The following is a 27777-nucleotide window of genomic DNA, read 5'->3' on the forward strand; positions in this document are numbered from 1 at the left end:
CGTCATATCTTCATCATCTGGGTGAGTGGGTCTGTGCTGCACTGGCCCCTTGTATTGGGGGGGGAGGGGGGGGGGGGGGGGAGTGGGGGGGGGGGGGGGGGGGGGGGGGGGGGGGGGGTGGGGGGGGTGGGGGGGGTCCAGGCTTCTCCAATCAGATCCTGGTTTCGGCTCCATCGATCGATCAAAGGTCACGAGTCCTCAGCATGTTTACCCACAGTCGACTGATTGACCCTCAGTGATCAGGAGACAAACGCAAAGGACACGTTCTAGGTAATGTTGCACCAAGAACCTCATGTTCTGGTTACAGACTGGTCGATGACTGAGTTAGTGACTCAGTCATCGACCAGACAGGTCAGTGACTCAGTCATCGACCAGTCTGTAACCAGACTGGTCGATGACTAGACAGGTCAGTGACTCAGTCACTGACCCAGACTGGTTACAGACTGGTTACAGACTGTCTGGTTACAGACTGGTTACAGACTGGTCAGTGATTCAGTCACTGACCCAGACTGGTTACAGACTGGTCGATGACTGAGTCACTGACCAGTCTGTAAACAGACTGGTCAGTGACTCAGTCATCGACCAGTCTGGGTCAGTGACTGAGTCACTGACCTGTCTAGTCATCGACCAGTCTGGTTACAGACTGGTGACAGACTGTCTGGTTACAGACAGGTCAGTGACTCAGTCACTGACAGAGAGACAGACTGTTTCACAACATCTGTAACAACCGACAAATGAACATTTCCAATAAAAGACTCTGTGAGGATGGTTTATATAACCAAGTTAAAATATTGTCCAGTTGAAATTTCTCAATCTAAGTAATCTGCTGGATCAACAATAAAACTGCTGATAATTATGAGCCATAGTTTTCTATTGAACGCGACATTTGTTTGATGTAACCTTAGTTTTTCCTAAGTGTTGCCGTGGCGACGCTGTTCTGCAGGACGAGGATCAGAACATCATTCAAGACTTCGAGTGGCAAAGAACACAAGAAAAGAGGTTTTAACTGATAAATGCAGTAAAAACTATTTGAAGTACACAATCAATGTTGTCGTTTGAAACACAGGCAGAATGTAAAATGTGGGTTTGTTGGAGATCAGATCATGAATCACCTGGCTCACCTGGGGGAGGGGGGGGAGTGCCTCACCTGGGGAGGGGGGGCCTCACCTGCCTTCAAGTAAAAAGAAAAATTAGTGAAATAAGAAGCTCTTTTGACTTCTTACAATAGAAATGTAAACCAAGTCCAGAGGAGGCGGAGCCTCACCAGCCAGGAGCCTCACCATCCAGGAGGCTCAACATCCAGGAGCCTCACCATCCAGGAGCCTCACCAGGAGCCTCACCATCCAGGAGCCTCACCATCCAGGAGCCTCACCATCCAGGAGCCTCACTAGGAGCCTCACCATCCAGGAGCCTCACCAGGAGCCTCACCATCCAGGAGCCTCACTAGGAGCCTCACCATCCAGGAACCTCACCATCCAGGAGCCTCACTAGGAGCCTCACCATCCAGGAGCCTCACCAGGAGCCTCACCATCCAGGAGCCTCACCAGGAACCTCACCTCCTCACTGATCTCCTTTTTGGGCTCATCACTCTTTTTTTACGACCACGTGTGTGACGTCACTGGCCACAGCGCCATAAATACATTTGTAATTCACTTTGCTTTCCACATGATGACGCTCCAATCCTAAATTCCTGGTATGGGACAAGGGTCGTCGTCCTCCTCCTCCTCTTCCTCCTGCTCCTCCTCCTGCTCCTCCTCCTCTTCCTCCTGCTCCTCCTCCTCCTCCTCCTCCTCCTCCTCCTCCTCACGGCAGATCCTGTTGAGTGACATCAGCTGACGAGGAGTGGAGGAAACGGAGCGGAGTGGCATCAAGTTACACAAACACACGACAGACTACAGCCAGGAAGTTCACTTTCAAAATAATAGTATCAAACGTTGATCGGTTTTTTGAAGTGACAGCAAGTAGAAAACGTGACTCCTGATATCGTCTCAGGTGTCAAACAATCTGTAGTGATAAAGTTGTGTTTACTCTGAATTTGATCTTAGACTTGTTTGTAGAGTCGGTACTCACACACACACACACACACACACACGTATATATATATATATATATATATATATATATATATATATATATATATATATATAAACTACAATAAAACACTATATCAGCCGGAATAAAGTATTTCTAAGTAGCAATAATGAACATAAATCACACACACACACACAAGTTGTCAGTATAACTACAAATACATAAAAAGGAAATCTCTGTAGCCGAAATGGGTACAGGTTGAAAAGGCTTATTTTCACATATCCTTTAAAAAAATTCAAATAAAATGATAATAACAACAACAATACTAATATAAATATAATAATAATAATAACAATAACACTAACACCAACAATAATAATAATAACAACAATAACAATAATGATGATGATGATGATAATAATAATAATAACAATTACAATAACATTAACACCAACAATAATAATAATAATAATAATAACAATAACAATAATGATGATGACGATGATGATAATAATAATCATAATCATAATCATAATCATAATAATAATCATAATAATAATAATAATAATCATAAGCATAATAATAATCACAAAGAGAAGTAATAGAATATAATATTTTTGCGCTTTTTATTTTTAAACGATACTGAAGCTGAAACGCCTGTTATCTTATTGTGAAGGTGTGGATCGGATGCAGTGGGCTTCAGTGTGTGTGTGTGTGTGTGTGTGTGTGTGTGTGTGTGTGTGTGTGTGTGTGTGTGTGTGTGTGTGTGTGTGTGTGTGTGTGTGTGTGTGGCTCCACAGGCGGGGAAAAGCCCTCCGCCGTCGGCGCTCCGCTGCAGAGCGTCTCTCTTTCCGCACCGAGAGGCTCGTGATCGACCAGCACGACCTGCTTTCTTTCTTTCTTCCTGGTTTTCGAATCGGTTCCGATCCGGATCATGGCAGACGGAAGTTTGAACGAGTCTTCCACCGCGGACGTGGCGAACAGGTTCGCTCGGAAAGGCGCTCTGAGGCAGAAGAACGTCCACGAGATCAAGAACCACAAATTCATCGCTCGCTTCTTCAAGCAGCCGACTTTCTGCAGCCACTGCACCGACTTCATCTGGTGAGCTGTCCTCATGTCCCCCTGTCCTCCTGTCCCTGGTCCTCCAGTCCCCCGGTCCTCATGTTCCCCTGTCCTCATGTCCTCCTGTCCCCGGTCCTCCAGTCCCCCGGTCCTCCTGTCCTCCTGTCCCTGGTCCTCCAGTCCCCCGGTCCTCCTGTCCTCCTGTCCCCCAGTCCTCCTGTCCTCCTGTCATCATGTCCTCATGTCCCCCTGTCCTCCTGTCCCCTGTCCTCCTGTCCTCCTGTCCCCAGGTCCTCCTGTCCTCCTGTCCCCCTGCCCCCTGTCCTCCTGTCCTCCGGTCCTCCTGTCCCCCGGTTCTCCTGGTCTCCCTGTCCACCGGTCCTCCTGTCCTCCTGTCCTCCTGTCCCCCTGTCCTCCAGTGTCCCTGCTGCTGCATGGTGGAGAACTTCAGTCGATGATGTAACTCCAGACACAAGTTTCTCCTGGAGCTGCAGGCAGGAGGAGGTTCTCCTCCAGGAGGTGGGAGGAGGAGGAGGTTGTCCTCCAGGAGGTGGGAGGAGGAGGAGGAGGAGGTTCTCCTCCAGGAGGTGGGAGGAGGGGGAGGAGGTTCTCCTCCAGGAGGTGGGAGCAGGAGGAGGAGGTTGTCCTCCAGGAGGTGGGAGCAGGATGAGGTTCTCCTCCAGGAGGTGGGAGGAGGTGGAGGAGGAGTCCAGCTCCGCTCCAGCCCAGCCCAGTCCAGCCCAGTCCAGCCCAGTCCAGCCCAGTCCAGTCCAGCTCCAGCTCCAGCTCCAGTCCAGTCCAGTCCAGTCCAGCTCCAGCTCCAGCTCCAGCTCCAGTCCAGTCCAGTCCAGCTCCAGCTCCAGCTCCAGTCCAGTCCAGTCCAGTCCAGCTCCAGCTCCAGCTCCAGTCCAGTCCAGTCCAGTCCAGTCCAGCTCCAGCTCCAGTCCAGTCCAGTCCAGTCCAGTCCAGCTCCAGCTCCAGCTCCAGTCCAGCCCAGTCCAGTCCAGTCCAGTCCAGTCCAGCTCCAGCTCCAGTCCAGCCCAGTCCAGTCCAGTCCAGTCCAGTCCAGTCCAGCTCCAGCTCCAGTCCAGTCCAGTCCATTAGTCCAGTCCAGTCATTGAGAAGCTTTACAAGCTTTCAGTTCTAAGTGAATCACTGGTTTTGTCGGAGGATCACATCAGTCTGGAATCATTTGATCCACCGTCAATAGAAATCCTCCTGAAGGACTTGATTTTCAGTAAAAACACTCTCATTAATTAAAACCAGAACCGTACACTGAGTGCTTTAATTTGAAATATTATTAATTAAAACCAGAACCGTACACTGAGTGCTTTAATTTGAAATATTATTAATTAAAACCAGAACCGTACACTGAGTTCTTTAATTTGAAATATTATTAATTAAAGCTCAGGAAGCTCATCATGCTTTTCCATCCCAAGATGAAGGACTTGTTGCTCAGCTTATGTGTGAATGTGTTCAGACGTTCACACATTCACACATTCAGCACCAGTAATGAAGAAAGTTCTTGGTGACCTCGTCTACAGACCCCCTACAGACCCCCCACAGGCCCCCACAGACCCCCTACAGACCCCTACAGACCCCCTACAGACCCCCACAGACCGGCCCTTGCCTCCAGCCTCTCTCTTCTCTGACGTTACAGTGAATCAGAAGGTTTTCATACTAAGGCGTCGTCGTCGTCTTTCTTTCACAAGTTCACATCTCATGTTGACGATTAAAGTCCTGGAGCCGCTTCCTCTGAACCCGCCGGAGCGTCTCCTCACCGTCACGCCCTGCTTCCTCCTCCAGAGCAGTGCCCCGTTAACCGGCGGTGCCCCGTTATGGTGGTGCCCCCTTATGGTGGTGCCCCGTTATGGTGGTGCCCCGTTAACTGGTGGTGCCCCGTTATGGTGGTGCCCCGTTATGGTGGTGCCCCGTTATGATGGTGCCCCGTTATGGTGGTGCCCCGTTATGGTGGTGCCCCGTTAACCGGCGGTGCCCCGTTAACCGGCGGTGCCCCGTTATGGTGGTGCCCCGTTAACCGGCGGTGCCCCGTTAACTGGCGGTGCCCCGTTATGGTGGTGCCCTGTTAACTGGCGGTGCCCCGTTATGGTGGTGCCCCGTTAACCGGTGGTGCCCCGTTATGGTGGTGCCCCGTTAACCGGCGGTGCCCCGTTATGGTGGTGCCCCGTTATGGTGGTGCCCCGTTATGGTGGTGCCCCGTTAACTGGTGGTGCCCCGTTAACTGGTGGTGCCCTGTTATGGTGGTGCCCTGTTAACTGGCGGTGCCCCGTTATGGCGGTGCCCCGTTAACCGGTGGTGCCCCGTTATGGCGGTGCCCCGTTATGGCGGTGCCCCGTTATGGTGGTGCCCCGTTAACCGGTGGTGCCCCGTTATGGTGGTGCCCCGTTATGGTGGTGCCCCGTTAACTGGTGGTGCCCCGTTAACTGGTGGTGCCCCGTTATGGTGGTGCCCCGTTAACTGGTGGTGCCCCGTTATGGTGGTGCCCCGTTAACTGGTGGTGCCCCGTTAACTGGTGGTGCCCCGTTAACTGGTGGTGCCCTGTTAACTGGTGGTGCCCTGTTAACTGGTGGTGCCCCGTTATGGTGGTGCCCCGTAAACCGGTGGTGCCCCGCTATGGCGGTGCCCCGTTATGGCGGTGCCCCGTTAAGCGGCTGTTGGAGCAGCGTCGATGGTCACGCCTGGTTTCGCTGGTGAGGATTTCCACTCAGGAGAATCGGTTGAACTTTGAGTTCATCTGAAAGAGTCGATGTCGAGCTTTTCAAAAAGAAAACGTCCCTTTTGAGGAGCTTCTTCGTCCTCCGCTGCTTTTTAACTGCAAAACATGACAAACTCAAGGCTCTTTTTTTTTTTTTTTTAAGTGACTTCTGAGATGTGATGAAGGAACGTATGAACGTGTGAACGAACCGATTCACTAACAACTGCTTCTCTTTTCACAGGGGGTTTGGAAAACAAGGATTCCAGTGCCAAGGTGAGTGGAACCAGATGAACACATGACTCGTTCAGATGAATCCTGCTGGTGTGTGTGTGTGTGTGTGTGTGTGTGTGTGTGTGTGTGTGTGTGTGTGTGTGTCCAGCAGGACATGTTTTCGTCACGTTCAGTGTCATTTAAAGTTTGTTTGTTTGTTTGTTTGTGAAGTGAGTTGAGTCACGGTGAATCTGAGCCACTGGAACGTTTGACCCTGAAGGAAACGAAGCTCTTTGCTGCTCAGACTTGTAATTCCTTTGATCATGAGAGTTGGGTTCTTCGTGTTTAATTGGATTTAAAAAAAGTCAGCATGATTACAGTCATAATTGATGTTTAATGTGGTTTTAAGGGCTGATTATCACTGGAGTGTTTCCTAGTAAGTGAAGGGTTTTGCTCCAACATGCTGGAACGGAGCCAATGAAACATCCTGAGAGGGGGGGGGGGGGCTGAAGGCACAAGACTGGCAGGTGAAGCACTTTTAGAAAAGACACACAGGAAGTGTGTGTGTGTGTGTGTGTGTGTGTGTGTGTGCAGAGGTAACAGAGCAGCAGATGTGGACCGACTGGTTCTCTCACTTTTATTACAGAAACAACAAAGTTGCTTTGTAGGATTTTCACCTTCTGTGTAGAAAAATGTGCAAAACACTTTGTGTTGTGACGGCATTGCTCCCTGTGAATGCTCAGAGCTCCCTGTGAATGCTCAGAGCTCCCCGTGAATGCTCAGAGCTCCCCGTGAATGCTGAGAGCTATATAGACTATATTTAAAAGGAAAAGCATCTTTTCTGCCTTTTCAGTCCAAGGTGTCGGAGTGGGTTTGCGTCCCCTGACATTATCCGTCAGCGTGTCCACCCCCCCCCCCCCCCGCCCCCCCCCCACCCCCCCCCACCCCCCCCCCCCCCCCCACTGTTTCACACCCAGTTGTCATTTCCATCCTGCCTCATTGTGACTGTCGCAGCTTCTGATACAGGAAATGATGAAGCAAGTGATTACAAAGGATGTCTCATGGCGCCGAATGGATTCAGCACCTGTTGGAAAAGTGAGCGTCTGTCATAAATCTGTGCTTTCACCTGCTGAATAAATAACCAGCCTGTCTTATCAGGATGAAGGCCACTGGTTCCACTGGAGCTATTCACAGCTAAAGGTCTCCACTCTATATATTATTTGCTCTGCCATCAAATATTAAACTTGTGTAAAGTGAAGGTTATGTCTTCCAGCAGAGCAGTGAGCCAGTGGCATTTCTGGAACAAGAGGCACATTTAAATTTCAGCCTTTCAAATGTCCCTTATTTTTCCCAAAGAATGCGATGCCCTGCATGGCATTACGTAATCAAGTGTAATTGTTCTGGCTGTGAGACTTGAATACAGTTTTTATTTAAGATCACTTGATATGAATATGAAGCAGATTTTCCATCTCCACTGTGGGAATCTCTTCAATCAGCTGTTCCACAAACGAGACGTATTTACAGCTTTCTGCTTCTCAGACACGAACGTCTTTTGAACATTTCACTGACCAAACCATTAAAACATGTAAACTTGTATTGTGACGTCGACACGAGTGATGAGACGTGTTTATTCTTACGACATCTTCTCATGGGAGGTCAGATTGTGCCTCGTCTCCACAATCATCCATTCACAACCAGACGCTTTTTAGTTTCACCTCAAGTCATTTGACTGCAGGCGACAGAAATCTGTCCGAGCCGACACCTGAGATAAAGAAACGCCACGGTGAAGTTAATGTTGCAGCAACAAGCCAGTCTTTGTCGATGTTATCTGCATCGTGAGCGACCCGTCGTCTCCTGGCTGCGGGTCTGGTGGAGTCTCGTTTCAAGGCTCCGGCCCGCCGCCGCGGTGTGGCGGCAAATCTCAAATCACCATTGAGGTGAGACTGAAGCACGGCCCGGGGCTTTGTGCCCACGTCCACCCAGCTGATTCTGATTCTGACGGTCACTGGAACCCTTGGCCCGTTGGAGGGATTTCTCACTTTGTTTTCACTTCCCCAAGTTTCCGTTGCGCGAGGTTTGATCCGACGTGCCGGGAGTTCCGCCACGTCAACATGCAGGAACGTCTCGGCCACCGGGGGGACTGAGAGCCTGCTTCACCTCCACTCCACCACCGGGGGGCGTCGCTTCAGGAACTCTCTTCAGTGTCCAAGAACGGATTGTAGTTGCAGGATGTCCTCCTGACTGGAGGTCAGGAGACACGACGGCTCGTCGAGCTTTGCTCCGGCAACCGAATCCTTCACCCACTTGCCCGAACGGACTCCCGTGTTTTGGCGTGTGTTTTCAGGTTTTGTTCAGTAAAACTCACTTGGTGTCGCCACCGGATCCCGCCGCCGCAGGGCGCGGACATTTCTCACCCCGAGAGCGCCACCGCCTGATTCTGGCGTGAACGTCGACGATGGCGTGGGAAGAACACGTGATTCGTGTTCCTCGTTCTGATCAGTGACGCTGCGTCTGACCTGGAAAACCTTCTGATTGGACGGCGTGGTGGAATTCCTCGGGATTCTCTGGAATGACGTAGTCGGAGAAACTCTATTGAGATGTGGCTGAGGGCGGCGCCGACGACCTTTTAAGCTTTGTGTCATTTGAGTGTGAATTCGACTAAAACAACAGCAACACCGTTCTAGAGAATTATGACAGCTGAATAAAGATATAGTGTAAGTGATGCATTAACCGACTCCTCCGTCCTCCTCCGTCCTCCTCCGTCCTCCTCCGTCCTCCGGTCAATCATGGAGACGAAGCTCTGGCAATGCCAGGTAATTCCTGACGGTGGACGATGGTTCTCTACTGTTGCGTTGCTCAGTGTTTGTTCGGTACTCAGCCAGCCCAGTTTGTCTACAGTGCCTCTCATTACCACCCGGTTTGTGTCTCAGTCTTCTTTAACTTCCTATTCTTCATTTGTTTGCACAACAACTGTTTAAAGCGACATTTCGCAGGGAATGTTTTTTTTACTGCTGGATTTAATTGCGGCGCGTCGTTGAGGTGCATTTCAAACCAGTTTGTGACGCGTCGGGGCTCAGACACACACAGAAGACGGGTTGTGTGTGTGAGACATTTATTTAAAACCCTGGCGGGGATGGATTCCTGCCGCTGGGCTGGTCGACCAACACGGTCATGAAGAGGAAGCGCCGAGCAGTGAAGGGTGCCGCTTCTGTTCGGTGACAGATTGCGCTTCATGCAGGAAGCAACGCATGGGCCGATGCTTTCAGCTCTCCGGGGGTTAAACTGCCTGTGATCAACTACATCCTTTGCTGTGACACGTGAAAAACCCGAAAATAGGCGTGTCTGATGAGCGTCTCAGTGAACGATGGCGTGATGGAGAAAGGAACACGGCACAGGCCTGTCATGATTACAAAGTCAAATAATCTCCAAAATGCTCCGTTTGTTTGTAATGTGAAAGCACCAGAGCTTATTTGAAGCAGTTTGCTCAGTTTCTTCTATTAAACACTTTGTAGTTTTCATTATTCAGCATTAAACAAGCAAGTGTGAGCAGACGGCTTCTGCTGCAGTGCTTCTTCTCCTCCACAGGCTCACGTCAACAAGAATTTCACTTAATTTGCATTTTGTTGAAAAAGTATTTGAGCCTTTTGGGACACCGTATTTTGCCTTCTGCCTGTTGGCTCTCAAAGAAAGAAGATGTTAAACGTCTTGAGACCTCTGGAGGCCTTTGGTCATGTTGGTGAAGCCGCCGTCCACCACCGTTCGCCACCGTCCACCACCGTCCAGCCCCCGTCTGCCACCGTCCACCACCGTCCAGCCCCCGTCCACCACCGTCCACCACCGTCCAGCCCCCGTCCAGCCCCCGTCCACCACCGTCCGCCATCGTCCGCCACCGTCTGCCACCGTCTGCCACCGTCCAGCCCCCGTCCAGCCCCCGTCCACCACCGTCCGCCATCGTCCACCGCCGTCCAGCCCCCGTCCACCGGCGTCCAGCCCCCGTCCAGCCCCCGTCCAGCACCGTCCGCCACCGTCCGCCACCGTTCGCCACCGTCCACCACCGTCCAGCCCCCGTCTGCCACCGTCCACCACCGTCCAGCCCCCGTCCACCACCGTCCACCACCGTCCAGCCCCCGTCCAGCCCCCGTCCACCACCGTCCGCCACCGTCCGCCACCGTCTGCCACCGTCTGCCACCGTCTGCCACCGTCCGCCACCGTCCACCGCCGTCCACCACCGTCCACCACCGTCCGCCACCGTCCACCACCGTCCAGCACCGTCCGCCACCGTCCGCCACCGTCCACCACCGTCCGCCATCGTCCACCGCCGTCCAGCCCCCGTCCACCGGCGTCCAGCCCCCGTCCAGCCCCCGTCCAGCACCGTCCAGCACCGTCCGCCACCGTCTGCCACCGTCCACCACCGTCCACCACCGTCCAGCCCCCGTCCACCACCGTCCGCCACCGTCCAACCACCGTCCAACCACCGTCCACCAATCGTCCACCACCGTCCACCACCGTCCACCACCGTCCGCCACCGTCCGGCCACTGCTGCTTCCTCTCTGCCACCTTTGTTTATGTCTCAGTCTGTCCCCAGCAGACGGACTGGGGACCCAGACTGGTTCAGGACCAGGATCTACGGTCGTAGTAACGGTTGGATGTTCTGCTGCAGGTGTAGAACCTTTGTGTCTCTGACATCTGGCTGGTTCTGCTTGTTCCCGTCGCCCCTCGTCCAGAGGTCTCGTCTCGTCCCTCGTCCAGAGGTCCGGTCCCTCGTCCCGTCCCTCGTCCAGGACAACTGCACTCCAGTGTCCAGGTCTTTCTTCTCCTTCTAGTGAAGACAGGAAGTTCTACTGGTGTTTCCTTCACATGTGTCCTGGTTGGACTAGTTTGGCCTCCAGCCAGGTGGACATGAAGGTACGAGGAGGACGGGCTGGTCGGGAACAGCAGAGAAGGGGGGTGGGGGGGTGTGTGTGTGTGTGTGTGTGTGTGTGTACAATGTGTACAATGTGTACAGAGTGTGTGTGTGAGTGGCAGAGGGCAGAGGTCACCACAGGCTATATTTAGAGCTGCTCCCTGGAAGATACACTTCTTCTTCTTCTGTGGTGTTCAACGGCCACCGTAGGATGATGTTCTGCAGATGTTTTCAATTTAGTGACTCAACCAGAGACGTTCTGCGTCTGCATGCTGTTCGTCTGTGTGGCCGGTTCCTCCGCTTGCTTTCCCCCAGAACCAGTCCAAAATACCTCATCAACCAGATTCTTCTTCTTCTTCTGATTATTATTATTATTATTATGATTATTATTATTATTCGTCTGCTGGAATTGCCGTTTCATAAAAGTGGTCTGCTCGCTGAGTAACTTTCTGAGAGCTTTCCTCACCACGGGAAGTTTTTCCCAAGTGACTCGGAACCTTTTGATGCTTCTGCACCAACAGGAGCAACGTTTTCCTGAGAGTTGAACGTGACGCTGAAGAGTTTCCTGTGTTTACACTGCAGGTGTTGCTCAGCTGGAATCGGCTGCAGTCACTCATGTTTAACAAACAGACAACTGGACCACGTCAAGTAGCCTCTGCGTTCTCTACGCTTCACACACATCCAGTAAACACCAGTGTTTTTCATGTCGGAGGCGTTCGTTTGCGTCTTGAGACGTCGGAACGACCCGCGGTTCTCCGTCAACTCTTGTTTTGCTTCCCTCTGAAAGCCTCTTTTTCCCTGAAGAATCAATTGAGAGCAGCAGCATGAAGATTAGAGCGATCCGTCACCCGCCTGCATTATTCACCGCCTTCATTCCCACCATGCACCTGGAGGAAAGGCTGCGGTCCAGACGCGTTTGGCAGCGCATGAAGAAATGTTTGCATGTGGAGGAATGCTGCAGCGTTCGGCCCACAGAGGCTGTGTGAACGTGGAGAGGTCCGTTTGTACAGAACCAGCGACCGTGACAATTACTGAACCTTCAAACTGAACTAGGTCAGGAGAACGTGGCAACATTAGAACCCGTGCTTTGATGTTTGTTGCTCCTGAGACCTGGGCCCCGTGGAAGACCTGGGCCCCGTGGAAGACCTGGGCCCCGTGGGAGACCTGGGCCCCGTGGAAGACCTGGGCCCCGTGGGAGACCTGGGCCCCGTGGAGACCTGGGCCCCGTGGGAGACCTGGGCCCCGTGGGAGACCTGGGCCCCGTGGGAGACCTGGGCCCCGTGGAGACCTGGGCCCCGTGGGAGACCTGGGCCCCGTGGAGACCTGGGCCCCGTGGGAGACCTGGGCCCCGTGGGAGACCTGGGCCCCGTGGGAGACCTGGGCCCCGTGGAGACCTGGGCCCCGTGGGAGACCTGGGCCCCGTGGGAGACCTGGGCCCCGTGGGAGACCTGGGCCCCGTGGGAGACCTGGGCCCCGTGGGAGACCTGGGCCCCGTGGGAGACCTGGGCCCCGTGGAAGGCCTGGGCCCCGTGGAGACCTGGGCCCCCCGCCTGACGCCTGACGTGTCCTGAGATAACGGGGCCTGGTTCAGGTCCTGGTCGCACGCTGACATGATGGAACCCAGACCTGGTTCCCAGTTGGATCAGGAGGTCTGGTGCAGGAAGGGAAGGCCGGCTGAGCAGGGGCAGGTGGGGTGACGTCCTCGCTCCTGCTGCCTTGCTTGTGTGACCCTGGCTGCTCCTGCTGCCTTGCTAGTGTCACCCTGGCTGCTCCTGCTGCCTTGCTAGTGTCACCCTGGCTGCTCCTGCTGCCTTGCTTGTGTCACCCTGGCTGCTCCTGCTGCCTTGCTAGTGTGACCCTGGCTGCTCCTGCTGCCTTGCTTCTGTCACCCTGGCTGCTCCTGCTGCCTTGCTAGTGTGACCCTGGCTGCTCCTGCTGCCTTGCTTGTGTCACCCTGGCTGCTCCTGCTGCCTTGCTAGTGTCACCCTGGCTGCTCCTGCTGCCTTGCTTGTGTGACCCTGGCTGCTCCTGCTGCCTTGCTTGTGTCACCCTGGCTGCTCCTGCTGCCTTGCTTGTGTCACCCTGGCTGCTCCTGCTGCCTTGCTTGTGTGACCCTGGCTGCTCCTGCTGCCTTGCTTGTGTCACCCTGGCTGCTCCTGCTGCCTTGCTAGTGTGACCCTGGCTGCTCCTGCTGCCTTGCTAGTGTGACCCTGGCTGCTCCTGCTGCCTTGCTTGTGTCACCCTGGCTGCTCCTGCTGCCTTGCTTGTGTCACCCTGGCTGCTCCTGCTGCCTTGCTTGTGTGACCCTGGCTGCTCCTGCTGCCTTGCTTGTGTCACCCTGGCTGCTCCTGCTGCCTTGCTTGTGTGACCCTGGCTGCTCCTGCTGCCTTGGTTGTGTCACCCTGGCTGCTCCTGCTGCCTTGCTTGTGTGACCCTGGCTGCTCCTGCTGCCTTGCTTGTGTCACCCTGGCTGCTCCTGCTGCCTTGCTTGTGTGACCCTGGCTGCTCCTGCTGCCTTGCTTGTGTCACCCTGGCTGCTCCTGCTGCCTTGCTTGTGTGACCCTGGCTGCTCCTGCTGCCTTGCTAGTGTGACCCTGGCTGCTCCTGCTGCCTTGCTTGTGTGACCCTGGCTGCTCGCCGCCAGCAGAGCGAAGCTGGAGTCACAACATGGAACCTGGTTCAGACTTGCCTTACGGCCAGAACCTTTCTCTGTACAGTCAATAACCAGGATTTAACATGTTTGATATCTGGTTTCCCGTCACACCAAGTGTTGTGACGGCAGCTTTTTATTTGTCTGCTTCACCAAGGCAGAGACCTGGACCGTTGAACTGTGACAGGAAAATGGAAACTGAAAGTGGTTTTGTGGTTAAAACACCCAAATCGTTGTCTGAACTCAGGTTTAGGTTGAACTGCTGCTGCAGCTGCTGACGGAAGATGGAGGCTGCTGCACCAGGGCCACAAGCCATTAGGCTTTCCATTAGGGGCGGAGCTTCCTTCCTCTCCTTCCTCTCCCTCCTCTCCCTCCTCTCCCTCCTCTCCCTCCTCTCCTTCCTCTCCTTCCTCTCCTTCCTCTCCTTCCTCTCCCTCCTCTCCCTCCTCTCCCTCCTCTCCCTCCTCTCCTTCCTCTCCCTCCTCTCCCTCCTCTCCCTCCTCTCCTTCCTCTCCTTCCTCTCCTTCCTCTCCTTCCTCTCCTTCCTCTCCCTCCTCTCCCTCCTCTCCCTCCTCTCCTTCCTCTCCTTCCTCTCCCTCCTCTCCCTCCTCTCCCTCCTCTCCCTCCTCTCCTTCCTCTCCTTCCTCTCCCTCCTCTCCTTCCCCTCCCTCCTCTCCTTCCTCTCCCTCCTCTCCTTCCTCTCCTTCCTCTCCCTCCTCTCCCTCCTCTCCCTCCTCTCCTTCCTCTCCCTCCTCTCCCTCCTCTCCTTCCTCTCCTTCCTCTCCTTCCTCTCCTTCCTCTCCTTCCTCTCCCTCCTCTCCTTCCTCTCCCTCCTCTCCCTCCTCTCCTTCCTCTCCCTCCTCTCCTTCCTCTCCTTCCTCTCCTTCCTCTCCTTCCTCTCCTTCCTCTCCTTCCTCTCCTTCCTCTCCCTCCTCTCCTTCCCCTCCCTCCTCTCCCTCCTCTCCCTCCTCTCCCTCCTCTCCTTCCTCTCCCTCCTCTCCTTCCTCTCCTTCCTCTCCCTCCTCTCCCTCCTCTCCTTCCTCTCCTTCCTCTCCTTCCTCTCCCTCCTCTCCCTCCTCTCCTTCCTCTCCTTCCTCTCCCTCCTCTCCTTCCTCTCCTTCCTCTCCTTCCTCTCCCTCCTCTCCTTCCTCTCCCTCCTCTCCCTCCTCTCCCTCCTCTCCTTCCTCTCCCTCCTCTCCCTCCTCTCCTTCCTCTCCTTCCTCTCCTCCTCTCCTCCTCTCCTTCCTCTCCCTCCTCTCCTTCCTCTCCTTCCTCTCCCTCCTCTCCTTCCTCTCCCTCCTCTCCCTCCTCTCCTTCCTCTCCCTCCTCTCCTTCCTCTCCCTCCTCTCCCTCCTCTCCCTCCTCTCCCTCCTCTCCCTCCTCTCCCTCCTCTCCTTCCTCTCCTTCCTCTCCCTCCTCTCCTTCCCCTCCCTCCTCTCCCTCCTCTCCTTCCTCTCCTCCTCTCCCTCCTCTCCTCTCCTGGAACAAAGGGAAGCGTCAGAACGGCAGCGACTGAATCCAGAGTCGCCTCCCGTTCTCCCTTCAGCCTCCACCTCTCTCTGCTGACCTGTTAATCTGTCCCCATGATGGCTTTCTGGTACGTTTAGTTTTTCTTTTTTTTAACAAATCATCCATTTAGGTGATTAAAACCACGTCTGTGGTTTCATTGTTAAATCTGCTTTCAGACTTAATGTTTTGAGGGACAGAATTGTATCACAGGTGCCTAATGGAAGCTTAACATGAGCTTTTTTTTTTTTTTTTTAAACTTGAATGAAACACTCAGGAAGCCGTTTTTTTGTTGTTGTTGTTGTTGTTTAGTTTTTGTGAACGGGCCACCTGTTGTCCTGTTATTCGCTGGTAGGAAGTGTGCCGTCTTAGTGGGATTAACTTCGGTGCTGGATGTGAGCAGCAGGGAACATGAATCCTTCATAACACTCCTCAATCCATGGTGGAACATCGGCAGGTCACGTCCCACATCTGTCTGCAGGCCCAGCGGGTTCTCCACAGTGGACCCAGGGTCAGAGGACAGGCTTTGCTCCAAGGCCTTGTGATTCCAGGGTCATTGTCAGCCCGCCGGGCACTCTCAGGGCTGATTGGTTCCATGTAGGGCTTAAATATGGATGTGGGTCCAGTTTGAGGAGAATTTACATACTCTGGATGTAACAGGATGTTCATCGTCGTCCATATTCTGCACCGCGTCCTCCAGATCAGGGTCATAAAGCTGAGTGAAGCCCCCCCCCCCCCCCCCGGTCCAATACGGAGACGCTCAGATGTCAGGGCAGTTCAGACCAATGGAAAAGCTTGTTTTTCTGAGGGATCCGTGGAAACGTGATGATGACAGTGAGGCTCATCACAGGTTCACATGATGGGAAAGTCTTGTGACGTGAGTGAGAACGACTGATTGACTTCGTCTCAGCTGCTTCCTGGTTCCACGTGAGGGTAGACGTGTGCACGTGGAGCGAGCTGCTGGTCACAGCAGGGGGCTTCACAGACCGGCCGTTCGCTCCCCCGGCCTCCTCTGGTCACTTAAGTTGATCTGTTGAAAGTCGCCTGGACTCTTTCGCCCCTTCGTGTCACGCGCATGGAGATGCACTTTGAAAAGCTCTGAAGACTTTGCATCATGCGTTTGTCTGTTTGCACATTTTGAAAAGTGTGAATGTGGCGCGTCGTGGAATCGGTGTTCCTTTCCATAGTACTTCTTCCCAGCAGCGAGTTGCTCCGAGTCACGAGGAGGATCCATCTGTAATCAGACTTCTGGGCCACGGTGGAGGGCTGGTGGTGGAGAAGTCTCCACCAGGACGCCAGGCTTTCCTCTGGGGAATATAGTATATATATATATATATATATATATATATATAGTGAAATCCATTGGCCATGATGGCGTAGAAAAATCGTCCCGTCGCTGTAATCGGTGGCCCCGAAGTCCCTGGTGGATTACTGGGTAATCCTGGTGGTGATACATTTCCCTGGACTCCATCATCTCCGTGGTCGCCAGCGGCTGCAGCCACTAAGCCAAACGCACCGTATGTTCTCCAGGTATTAGTCTGCTTCACTTTACACAAACAAACATGACCGGACGCTTGAACTTCACTGACGTGTCGACGTCTTGGTCCTGCAGGAGGCGAGACACCTGGTCCACTTCATCCAGCATCACCTGAACGTCTTCGTCTTTCCTCAGGGCCTCGACTGTCACTCTTCCATGAGATTTGAGATTTTACTGGCTGGAGTTTGCTTTGTTGTATTCCCCCCCCAGACGGTTCAGAAACACGTTTATTAGATTGCGTGGATCAGGACAGACGTGTGTGATTTGAAGAAAACACAGAGGGAAAAACAATGGATGGATAAACAAAACATTTAATAGGCCCGACAATCTTTTACTTGCTGCATTTGGTAAATGTTGGCTGTTGGGATTGTTATTCGTTCTGGTTTGCGTGCGTGTGCTTTCCTCCCAGTGATTCGGCTGACTGACGACTCTGGATCGGTTCAGGCAGTAAAACCAGCTTTCAGCCTTCGTCGGCTCCCAACAGCCTCAAAATGATCGAATTCAACGAGACGTTCACACTTCACTCAAACATGATGGCGTCTTTGTGGACGACGGTAAATAACGGACAGTTTAATGTGTTTGTTTACTTTCTGTAGAGCTGAGAACTCGCAGCTTCTCACATGAATTCTACCGACTTCAGTGGAGTTCAAACAACGGCGACAAATTAAAATCGAATTCGGCCTGTATTTTTAGAACTGCAATCAATATTTTCCTGATAAGGAAACTTTTTTTATTTCAAAATGTTTATTAAGTTATTTCTTTCCGATTCAGTGAACAATCGTGGTTTTCTGGCTTTTGACCGTCACTGTCGGTTTGTGTTCAGCTGCTCTCGTCCCGTAGCCACAATCAGTTATTTAGCTTTTTCCATTATATTCAAACCTTTGAAAAACATAAAAAAAACATTGTAAAACCGCTATGCTTTCATTTTATCTGGGAAACATCTGGACAGGATCCATCGGAACATGAAGGAGTCATTTCCTTATTCGCCGCCTCAATAACAAATTCAAAATGCAGCCATAGGAAGCTGCCAACAATCTTATCTTGATCAAAATCCAACCAGCAAGGAACACCCACAATAATCCCACTAGTTTGACTGCTTCTTATTTTGAACTCTGCAGGATTATTTGACCGAATCGTGTCTAATATGTGAGTCGTCTGTGAGTCGGAGCTGCTGAACGCTGCACGTCGTGTTTTCTAGAGAGTTCAACTGTTGAAGTGTGAATGTTTTTGGCCCCAGATGTTCGAGACCATAATATGATCTTTACCAGGAGCATCATGTGCCAGAGGGCCGGAGGAGGAGAACCTCTGTTCCATGACCTTTAACCTTTCTGGGACTCCAGTCAAAGCCTCTGCTCACGTTCAAATTAAACCCTGTAAATAATACGTTTCCAAAGCTGATTCACGAAAATCTGTTGTCGTGCTTTAATTCAATCAGTGAGCAGAGGCGGGTCGGATGAATGCTGATGAACCTGCAGCATTCAGAATGACGGAAACGGACAGACGGATTATTTCTGGGGGAATAATGTTGTTTTTTTTTTCCCCTGGCCGTCGCAGGTTCAACCTTTTGAAAGGTGCACCTTCCAGAGGTGCACGCTGCTTTGGCCACGGATCAGAATGCTTTTAGAAGTGAGAGGGTTTGGTTAATCCACGGGGAGGAGCTTGACTGAACATTACCAGGGATTAGAGAGGGATCTTCCTGCCTGGATGCATTAGAGGTGTATTAGATGGCTCCGCGCTGGAGCAGACTAATGCACCAGGCTCTGAATTACAGCATAATCTGCATTTAATTGCCGTGAGTTTAGTTGCGATAAGGGCATTATCTAATGGAAGGCTTGTAGGAGGAACAAAAGGCAGACGTGCATTTCCAGATGTGGGCCAGTCCTTCCAGCGGTTATGCCCCCGCCCCGGGTGCACAAAGGTCCCGTCTGTTCAAATCCAGATGTTTTGCACCAGTGAAAATGTCAAGAATGGAAGCGTGGGGTTTTTTGTTGCTGGGACACAATGGAGCCTCGTTGTGCAGCAGGAAAATGAAACGCTTGTTTTCATGGAGGCAGTCTGTGTGTCATTTTCCTGCTTTCCATCGTTGGCGGAGCCTCCGAGTCCCGACCTGACACTTCCTGTACACGATTCTCGTTGCGGCTCGTAACACAATGGAGGGACTTATTGATTTTCGCTGCTTCACTCCTCGTCTCCTCGTCCAGCGGCTCTCCGGGGCGGCGGGGGCTTTGCCTGCACCGCTGAAACTGAAGGACGAGACGAGTGGTGACTGGACGTGACCAGGAGCTTCAGCCAGCGACGAGCTGCGGTTCCGACACTCTTCTCGGTTCCCAGCGGCACCACACGAATCCGGCCAGTCTTCTGTGTGCGGATTGTGGGAATGTTGGCGCCTGGCCGAGAGACGCCCGTCCACTCGAACGCGCCGCCCGTCCAAACAAACGAGGGGAAGAGGAATGAAAGGCGGTGAGAGTGTCGCTCCGTCCAGCCCGGAGAGAGAAAGCAGTGAAGAGCGAACGGAGCCTCGCTCTGGTTTGTCCGCCGCTCTGCCGGCCGCCATTCCTCTACGCCCCTCGATGATCCCGCGTCGGCGTCGGGCCTCATTTCACCGTTCCAGCTGCAAAGCATCTGTTTGGCTTGACCGTTGGCGGCGGCCGCGGCTGAACCGTTCTTTTTAAAACGGTTGTTTAATGGAATAGTGGAGGATTCTGACGGACGTCGTTTCTGTCGTTGTCAGGATTCTATCACAGGTTGTCTTCGTCCTTGAGCCCGTCTCACGGCGCCACGGCGGCCAGTTTAGAGACACGCCCACTGAGGACGCCACGACCAGAGACGTCCCGGTGCAGTGGGCGGGACAGAGGAGGGGGACAGTGTCTCTGTGTCTCTGTGTCTCAGTGTCTCTCTGTCTTCCACCCGCTGTTCTTCACGTTTTCTCGTCTCGCGGTTTGTGAGGACATTGAGACTCTCCGTCTCACAACCAGATGTTTGTGTTCTTGTTCACACAGTTAAAGTGATTGTTTCTCACAGAAACTAAAACCCATTTGAGAAGCGAAGCACATGAAATGAGACAAACCTGCTTGGTATTGACTTTGTAAAGTGATTTAGTTGTAGCTGAAGGCTGGTCCGTTGGCGCTCGCTGCTTCACCAGTCCGTCTGTACGTCCCGTCTGAGTTTTTGACTTTGCTGTTGTGTCTCTGCCACTCGTCAGGCCGGTTTTGCGACGGAGCTAAAGGACAATTAAAAAGGTTCACAAAGCCAGGAAGAGACGGTTCCGGGGTATTTTCTTCACTCGTCGCTGTGAAGCAGGAGAAATGAGAGGCTCCTCCCCCCACGTCTGCCACGTCAAGCAACCATCTCATCGAACGTTCCAGCAAATCTGCATTTAATAAAAATAAAAGGATGAAATGCGTATTTTTTCAGATGATCTTTTAAAGTTTAATTTCCTGCTGAGACCTGCTGGAATTCTCTGGAATCTCAGTGGTTTGTTGAACAGAGTCGTCGTCTCTCGTTCAGTGGAAAGTGATTTTCTTCTGGCTTCTGTACGCTGCGGCGCTTTTCTGAACTTTCTGGACAAAAGAAGCTCAACAGTTCCCAGAAGCACTGAACATGATTTGTTTTCATCCCGTCAAGGATCAATACCAATTTTTCTGGCCCGTATTTAGAAGCTGACGATGTGATTTCATGTTGTTCAGATCATCTTTTAATACACAACCTGCAGCTGGAGACTCCAGAATGTTCCACAGTACCTCAGACTCCTGCAATCGTACAAGTTGAACTGCAGTTTGCTTTTTGTTTATTTGTCATTAAAACTAGATCTTCAACCCCATTTTTGTTTTTTGCGAGAGTCCATAAGAATCTTTTGTGTTTTCTCTGGAGTCGGTTGCTGTTTGGCAGAACATTGGGAACTCGCAGCACTAAATATGTTTTCTTTGCTATTCAGAGTGAACCTATATCCCGAGAAGGGCTGATTAACGTTCAGGGACATTTGCTTGGTTGAAAACATGGCAGGAACACTGGTTCCTTTGCGTTTCATGTCGGAAACCGTCCAGCAAGCCTCTCCAGCAATTTACAAAAAAAAACAACTACTATGTTTTTACATTTAAGCTAAAATCCTCAGTTTAAACTGAAGCTGTTAGCTTTTAGGATATTTAACAACTCGCTGTAAATGTCCTACATGTCCCGTTACACCTGCACACAGTACATCTCTTTTACCTTTATACACTGTGTGTAGAGCAATCCTGGCAATTTACTCTATTTTTAGAGGATTTCTGTCTTTTTTTTACTGGATTGTTTTATTTTTTTTTAATTTTTACATATTCTTTTTTTTGTGCTCTTTTTTTGCTCTTGTTTAGATATTTACATATTTTAGAATTTCTGCACCTTTTTACCTGGAGCTGTTAGTTTGTGTTTCCCCCTGGGGAGGAATAAAGCTCTCTGCTCCACTCTTAAGCCAGAAAAAGTAAACATTTTCTGTGTTATTTCATCTGCCTTTCATCAACGACGCTCTAGTTTTGCAGTGAGAATATCCCAGGCTGAGTTTGTGATTGGGGCTTTTGTGCCATGTGGCAGCTTGAGGTTGAGGTTAAATGATGATTGTCATTGGCCAGAAGGAGTTGATGTGTGGAACCGGCTCACCGACTGGTCACCTGTTGATCGATTCAGGCCTCCAGACCATATTGAACCACCGTCGGCTTCAGCTGGAAACCAAACATGAGGAAGAATTAACAGACTGGGCGGATCTTTTGCGGCCATCTTGGACAAAATAAGCCATTTTAAGCTCAAATAATTACTCAACCATCTAACATGTGGAGCTCAAAAGATCCCGTTGAGAGATTGAGAAAATAAACAACTGGTGAATCAATAACGCAAACAAGTGTGAGGTTTCAGCCCTGATCCTTTACTGGGATCCACTTATTGATTGAGCTTCTGAAGAAGATGCAGTGTTTAGGATTGGACCAAACCTAGTTAATAGTTAATACTGAGAATCCCCAAATGGATCTGTGGCGCCGCTAGAACAAGATCCTCGCCACAATCCAGTTCCAGAAAGTTCGGCCGAAAAGCTTTTTTCTTTTTTTAAAAGCAGCTGGAGGAGTTTAAATACAACCGGCGATAGTAAACCATTTATAGAGTGCACAGTGACGTGGTGAATGATTAACACACAAGTTGATGATTTGTACATTTTTGATTAAGACCGAATAAGAAAAACTTTGTTTATCTGATGTCGGGAGGAATCTTCACATAAACTCCAACATGCACCCAAATAATTAGACGAAACAACACGAGGATGGGAATATAATATATATATCACTTCCCTTTATAGACACGTCAACCTGTTGATTTAGGTTTTCACCTCTTTGTTAACAAAGTTCAAAAGAAACTCAGTGGTTTGTGAATAATGAATTTCTCTCTCCATCTCTCTGTCTCTCTCTCTGTCTCTCTCTCTCTCTGTCTGTCTCTGTCTCTGTCTCTCTCTCTCTCTGTCTCTCTCTCTCTGTCTCTGTCTCTGTCTCTGTCTCTGTCTCTCTCTCTGTCTCTGTCTCTCTCTCTGTCTCTGTCTCTCCCTCTCTCTGTCTCTGTCTCTCTCTCTCTGTCTCTCTGTCTCTCTCTCTCTCTCTGTCTCTGTCTCTGTCTCTGTCTCTCTGTCTCTGTCTCTGTCTCTCTCTCTCTCTCTCTCTCTGTCTCTCTCATATATAAAGTTCCTTTGTTCCACTACCAGATCATCTGCCTTTAATCCTGCCACAGACAGCAAAGTGTTTTATAATAATCCATTTGCAAAAAGACAAGAGGAGACTTAAGTGCCTTTAAGCCGAGATAATACTGTAAACAAAAAAAAGCTTTTTCCACAATAGCAATGTGGCTAAAAGTGACCGGCTTGTCGTCTCTAATGCGACTGTTCACATAGAGAATGTTCTGTTTTTCAGAGATAATAGGAAGAAGAAGTCCTGTTCTGTTCTGTTCTGCTGTGGAGTTTCAGTGAACTGAAGGATTCAGGAAAACCACATCATTTACGGACAATCCCTGGAATTTGAATGTGACATGTTGGTTGGTCTATTGGCTGGTTAAGATGGCGGTTAGAGGAAACCCACTGAAAGATTCTCCACCGTGAGCGATGCTGGTTGTGACGCTGGCCGCTGCCATTGTACCGAAGGAAACGGATAAAGTCACAATTGTACAGCAGTTTTGTGCGACGAAAGCTTAAATCAGGCCCTCAAGGTCTTTTTCAAGGAGCTGATATTGTCACTGAGGGAGCAGCCTGGAAGACACACATCTACTCTCACTGTCAGCACAACATCGCAGCTGCAGATTTGTAAGTTGACCTCAAACCGTTGTCCACGTCTGCAACGCGCCTTCTGAACCCCGAACCCTCGACTCGGCTGCCGGCGCCGCAGTGACGCTTGATTGAACTGGTTTGTTCAAACATCCAGTCCTGCGGAGAACCTCGGCAGCCACTTCATTAGGTTCACCTGGCTGGGACGCCTTCGCCTTCGTCTTCGTCTTCTCTGTGGGAAACGGTGGACGTGCTGGCAGGTCGTGTTCCTCCAGGACACCGTGGCGTCGGGAAACTCCGTCCATCAAGCTTCCAGCACTGAAAACCAGAGACGTTCCAATCACAGGCCTCACCTGCGAAGTCCAGCAGCTCGTCTGGAACATGTCGACGGGATCTACTCTAGTACCTTGAGTAGCTGCGTGTGATTGGCTGAGTAGAAGCGTAGTGCAATAGGTGAGGCTGATGAAGTGGCGAGGGACTTCCTGTGCAGGTACAGAAGGTAGTAGCTCCCTCTGCAGCTCCGTGGTGAGCTGGACCAGACGCCTCTCCTCACACGGTCCGACACGCCTGCAGAACACGGGTTCCTCGGCTCGTTTCCACTCGTGCTGAATCTCAAACTGCTCCGTCAAGCAGGAATGAATCCAGTGGAGGGAAGATTGTCGATGTGAGAGTTGCTGTGTCGGTCTAGACTGCCGATACACGATCTCCTCAGTGCCGACAAAACTGAACCGCTGTCAGAAAGAGTGTTGGTTTACAGGAAGTCCCTCGTGGTCCCTTGTCTTCGTGTCACCTGATCCTCCAGTCGGGTGTCCGACCAGACGGAAGCAAGTGTTTAGTAAACGATCCGTCTTCTGTCCAGAACGACGGCCTCGTTCGTCCTCAATAGGTCAACACACAGTATGAACAGTCCTACACACACACACACACACACACACGTGTCTATGGTGTTTATGTCGATGACACACTGCTGTCGCCCCCAAGTGATCGTATGAACAAATATCGATATTTCTTGCTTCAGTGTTTCTCCTGCCTTCAGTTCACATGATCCTTGATGACGTTCATTTATTGATCTGTGCAGCCGTTGAATTGTGTGTTCGGTATTCTGAGACGTATGTCGCCGTCGTGCATTAGCTGAAGTGACAAACGCCAGAGAATTATCAATACATTATCATATAAATTGGTTTCTCCTTCACGTCAGACACTGGCCAGTGGAGTATCTGCTCCCGTTTGAGAGTTTACTGAAAAGCAAATTAACTCCCAAAGTGAGATGAGAGTGTTTCCTGCTGTCTGCACTGAGTCAGTCGTCAGCGTTTGGCCTTTAAGAGTGAGTCAGAGTGGATCTATGACGGAGCTGCACTGTTTATCTGGCCAGAACTGGTGTGTGTGTGTGTGTGTGTGTGTGTGTGATATTTCCATTGCTCCTGCCTCATAATGCTGAGTAGAAGACATTTAGTCTGTATGTATTTCACTTAAATACACTTTGAATAAGTTGCACACCAAAGGAAAAGACGACACATTGACCAAACTACCGTTATACATCTACATTCTGGTCAACCGACTCTCGACTTGTGTGGACGTTCCTGAAATATGAGGATGTGTCCATCTATTCAAATGTCCACCTTCTATACCGTTTTCTGCTCTAAGCGTTGATCCCCGCCGGCGAGAGGCGAAGGCGGGATGAAGAGAAACGGTCGCAGGTTCTTACTTGTCTATCAACCTGTGGGAATACACTGGAGAACACCCAGAACACACCAGACCTCCAGGATCCAGGATGCTGTTCTTCAGAGCCGACGGCCGTCTGCACCACTTTATAATCCCCGATTTTAATCCCCACTGCCGAGGATTACCGCTGGGGGAGTTCAACTGTAATTTACCTCAGGACCTGGTCACTTTGGGAAGCTACCTGTACTGGTCAAATATTGTTTTTTTTTTGTTATTACTGTACAGTCAACCAATAAAATCAAGGAAATATAAAATAATAAATAAATAATTGGAGCAAAAAGATTTATCGCCCCACAAATACCCACACGGCTTGAAGACATAGACCTTAACTGGTGCATAATGCGTGGTTGACTGGTATAGTCTATATTGTGACGTGATCAACTGCAGGACCAGCAGATATTGAAGGAACCAAACGTCAAATAGGTGAGGAGAGAAACTTGCTGATTTAAGATCGTATAACTGAACAAGATCATCACAACTTCATCAGTTCACATCACGCAGAACAGTTGTTGTCCCTGTAGGACCCCTGGTTATGGGGGAGGAACGTTGTCCCTGTAGGACCCCTGGTCATGGGGGAGGAACGTTGTCTCTGTAGGACCCCTGGTCATGGGGGAGGAACGTTGTCCCTGTAGGACCCCTGGTCATGGGGGAGGAACGTTGTTCCTGTAGAACCCCTGGTCATGGGGGAGGAACGTTGTCCCTGTAGGACCCCTGGTCATGGGGGAGGAACGTTGTTCCTGTAGGACCCCTGGTCATGGGGGAGGAACGTTGTCCCTGTAGGACCCCTGGTCATGGAGGAGGAACGTTGTCCCTGTAGGACCCCTGGTCATGGAGGAGGAACGTTGTTCCTGTAGGACCCCTGGTCATGGGGGAGGAACGTTGTTCCTGTAGGACCCCTGGTCATGGAGGAGGAACGTTGTCCCTGTAGGACCCCTGGTCATGGAGGAGGAACGTTGTCCCTGTAGGACCCCTGGTCATGGGGGAGGAACGTTGTTCCTGTAGGACCCCTGGTCATGGGGGAGGAACGTTGTCCCTGTAGGACCCCTGGTCATGGAGGAGGAACGTTGTCCCTGTAGGACCCCTGGTCATGGAGGAGGAACGTTGTTCCTGTAGGACCCCTGGTCATGGGGGAGGAACGTTGTTCCTGTAGGACCCCTGGTCATGGGGGAGGAACGTTGTTCCTGTAGGACCCCTGGTCATGGGGGAGGAACGTTGTCCCTGTAGGACCCCTGGTCATGGAGGAGGAACGTTCTCAGAAACACACCAGAAGCAAATCTGGAATGAATTTCTGCCTCCAGTCCAGTTCTGCAGTTCAGGATCCGCGTGTCTTCAAGCCAGGTTCCACATTCCAGGTTGGACCAGCTGGAAATCCTCCACAGCCGTCGCTCGCAGGGCAAATGAAAAGACGATAAAAGAATAAACTGATGAGAACCAGCAGCGTCGGGATCCGGAGGTTCAGGGACGTTTCCACATTTTCTCCTTCTTCTTCACCTTCTTTGCTTCTCGACTCGACGTTGATCAACTTCCTTTACTTCTCTGTTTGAGTACCTGGAAGCCTTCTGTCGACGTGACGCATGGCTGGAATAAGTGATCCACCCCCCCCCCCCCACACACACACACACACACACACACACACACACACACACACACACACACACACACACACACACACACACACACACACACACACATCCACTACACAACCCTTCTGTGTGTGTCTTTAGGACATTGTTTGTGAACAATTGCTTTTATTTCATCGACTCGTCTCTAAAGTAATCCCATTACTCTTCTGTCAATGTGATGAAGAAAAAAAAACCCCAACTAAAATGGAAAAGTAGAAAAAAAAAACCATCATACGAACTGATTAAACAAAATAAGAAACTGATTGCAGCTTTGAAATGATTTGAAGTTTTTCACAATCGTTCTCCGTGTTCACCCTGGTCAGTTCAGGGTCTCATGGTGAATGAATGGATGAATTAACGGTCTCCGTGTTGGACTGCAGCTTCACCGGAGGAGGAGGAGGAGGAGGAGGAGGAGGAGGAGGAGGACAAACCATTCATGTCGTCTCCTTCTCATTTGCTGGGCTGATGAAATGTAATCAGCATTTGCAGCTCGTCTCTCTGGACGTTTTCACCTGCGGCTCCTCGCTTCCCTTCATCGCCATGATGTTAGAGCAGCATTGGACATGATGGCCTTTTGTCTTCTCCTCCTCCTCCTCCTCCTCCTCCTCCTCCTCCTCCTCCTCTCAGCTTTGTTGGAAGCGTCCCCAGCTTAACCCTCTTCACCTCCGCTAATCCTCCGCCTCTCGCTGACAGACCAGTTCTCCGTCACGTCTTTTCTCACTGAACATTGCGTTCAACAAGCTGTGGCTTCAGTCAGGCCAGTTAGAGTTTCTTCAGTCAGACCAGTTAGAGTTTCTTCAGTCAGACCAGTTAGAGTTTCTTCAGTCAGACCAGTTAGAGTTTCTTCAGTCAGACCAGTTAGAGTTTCTTCAGTCAGGCCAGTTAGAGTTTCTTCAGTCAGACCAGTTAGAGTTTCTTCAGTCAGGCCAGTTAGAGTTTCTTCAGTCAGACCAGTTAGAGTTTCTTCAGTCAGACCAGTTAGTTTCTTCAGTCAGACCAGTTAGAGTTTCTTCAGTCAGACCAGTTAGAGTTTCTTCAGTCAGACCAGTTAGAGTTTCTTCAGTCAGACCAGTTAGAGTTTCTTCAGTCAGGCCAGTTAGAGTTTCTTCAGTCAGACCAGTTAGAGTTTCTTCAGTCAGACCAGTTAGAGTTTCTTCAGTCAGACCAGTTAGAGTTTCTTCAGTCAGACCAGTTAGAGTTTAGTTCCCGTGGTAGAAACGACTGTTTTTATACAGTGTCGCCAATATCAGATGAATTAGACACGTTGATCATTCTACAATAGATAAAAAAGATAATAAAGCTTCACTGTGAACTCTGGACAATTTCATTATGTAAGAAATATCAATATTTCCCTGAGTAGATTTTGGAATCTTGTGTTTTGTTGGCCTCTGGTGCACGATGCTGGTTATTGTTGGCTGAACACTGTGGGGTCATACGGTACATGATGATGGTCAGTTAAACAAAGAGGGAAGAGCCCAGCAGTGTGCTAGTTATGGTAGTTATGCTAGTTATGGTAGTTATGGTAGTTTGTAGCTTCCTGAACGCCACCACTCGCC

The 27777-nt window shown here is 51.0% G+C and overlaps 1 protein-coding gene across 2 annotated transcripts in view; it reads left to right on the plus strand.

Moving 5' to 3' along the window:
- The first annotated feature begins 2863 nt into the window (after nucleotides 1-2863).
- Nucleotides 2864-27777, plus strand: part of prkcaa (protein kinase C, alpha, a) — a 137198-nt gene continuing 112284 nt past the window's right edge. For both annotated transcript variants that reach the window (XM_080494195.1, XM_080494196.1), the window contains exons 1-2: nucleotides 2864-3132; nucleotides 6051-6082. In XM_080494195.1, the coding sequence (XP_080350321.1) occupies nucleotides 2966-3132; nucleotides 6051-6082 (199 nt within the window). In that variant the 5' untranslated portion in view covers nucleotides 2864-2965. The remainder of the gene's footprint in view (nucleotides 3133-6050; nucleotides 6083-27777) is intronic.

This window comes from Blennius ocellaris (genome assembly GCF_963422515.1).
Source record: "Blennius ocellaris genome assembly, chromosome: 3".
NCBI classification, from domain to species: domain Eukaryota; kingdom Metazoa; phylum Chordata; class Actinopteri; order Blenniiformes; family Blenniidae; genus Blennius; species Blennius ocellaris.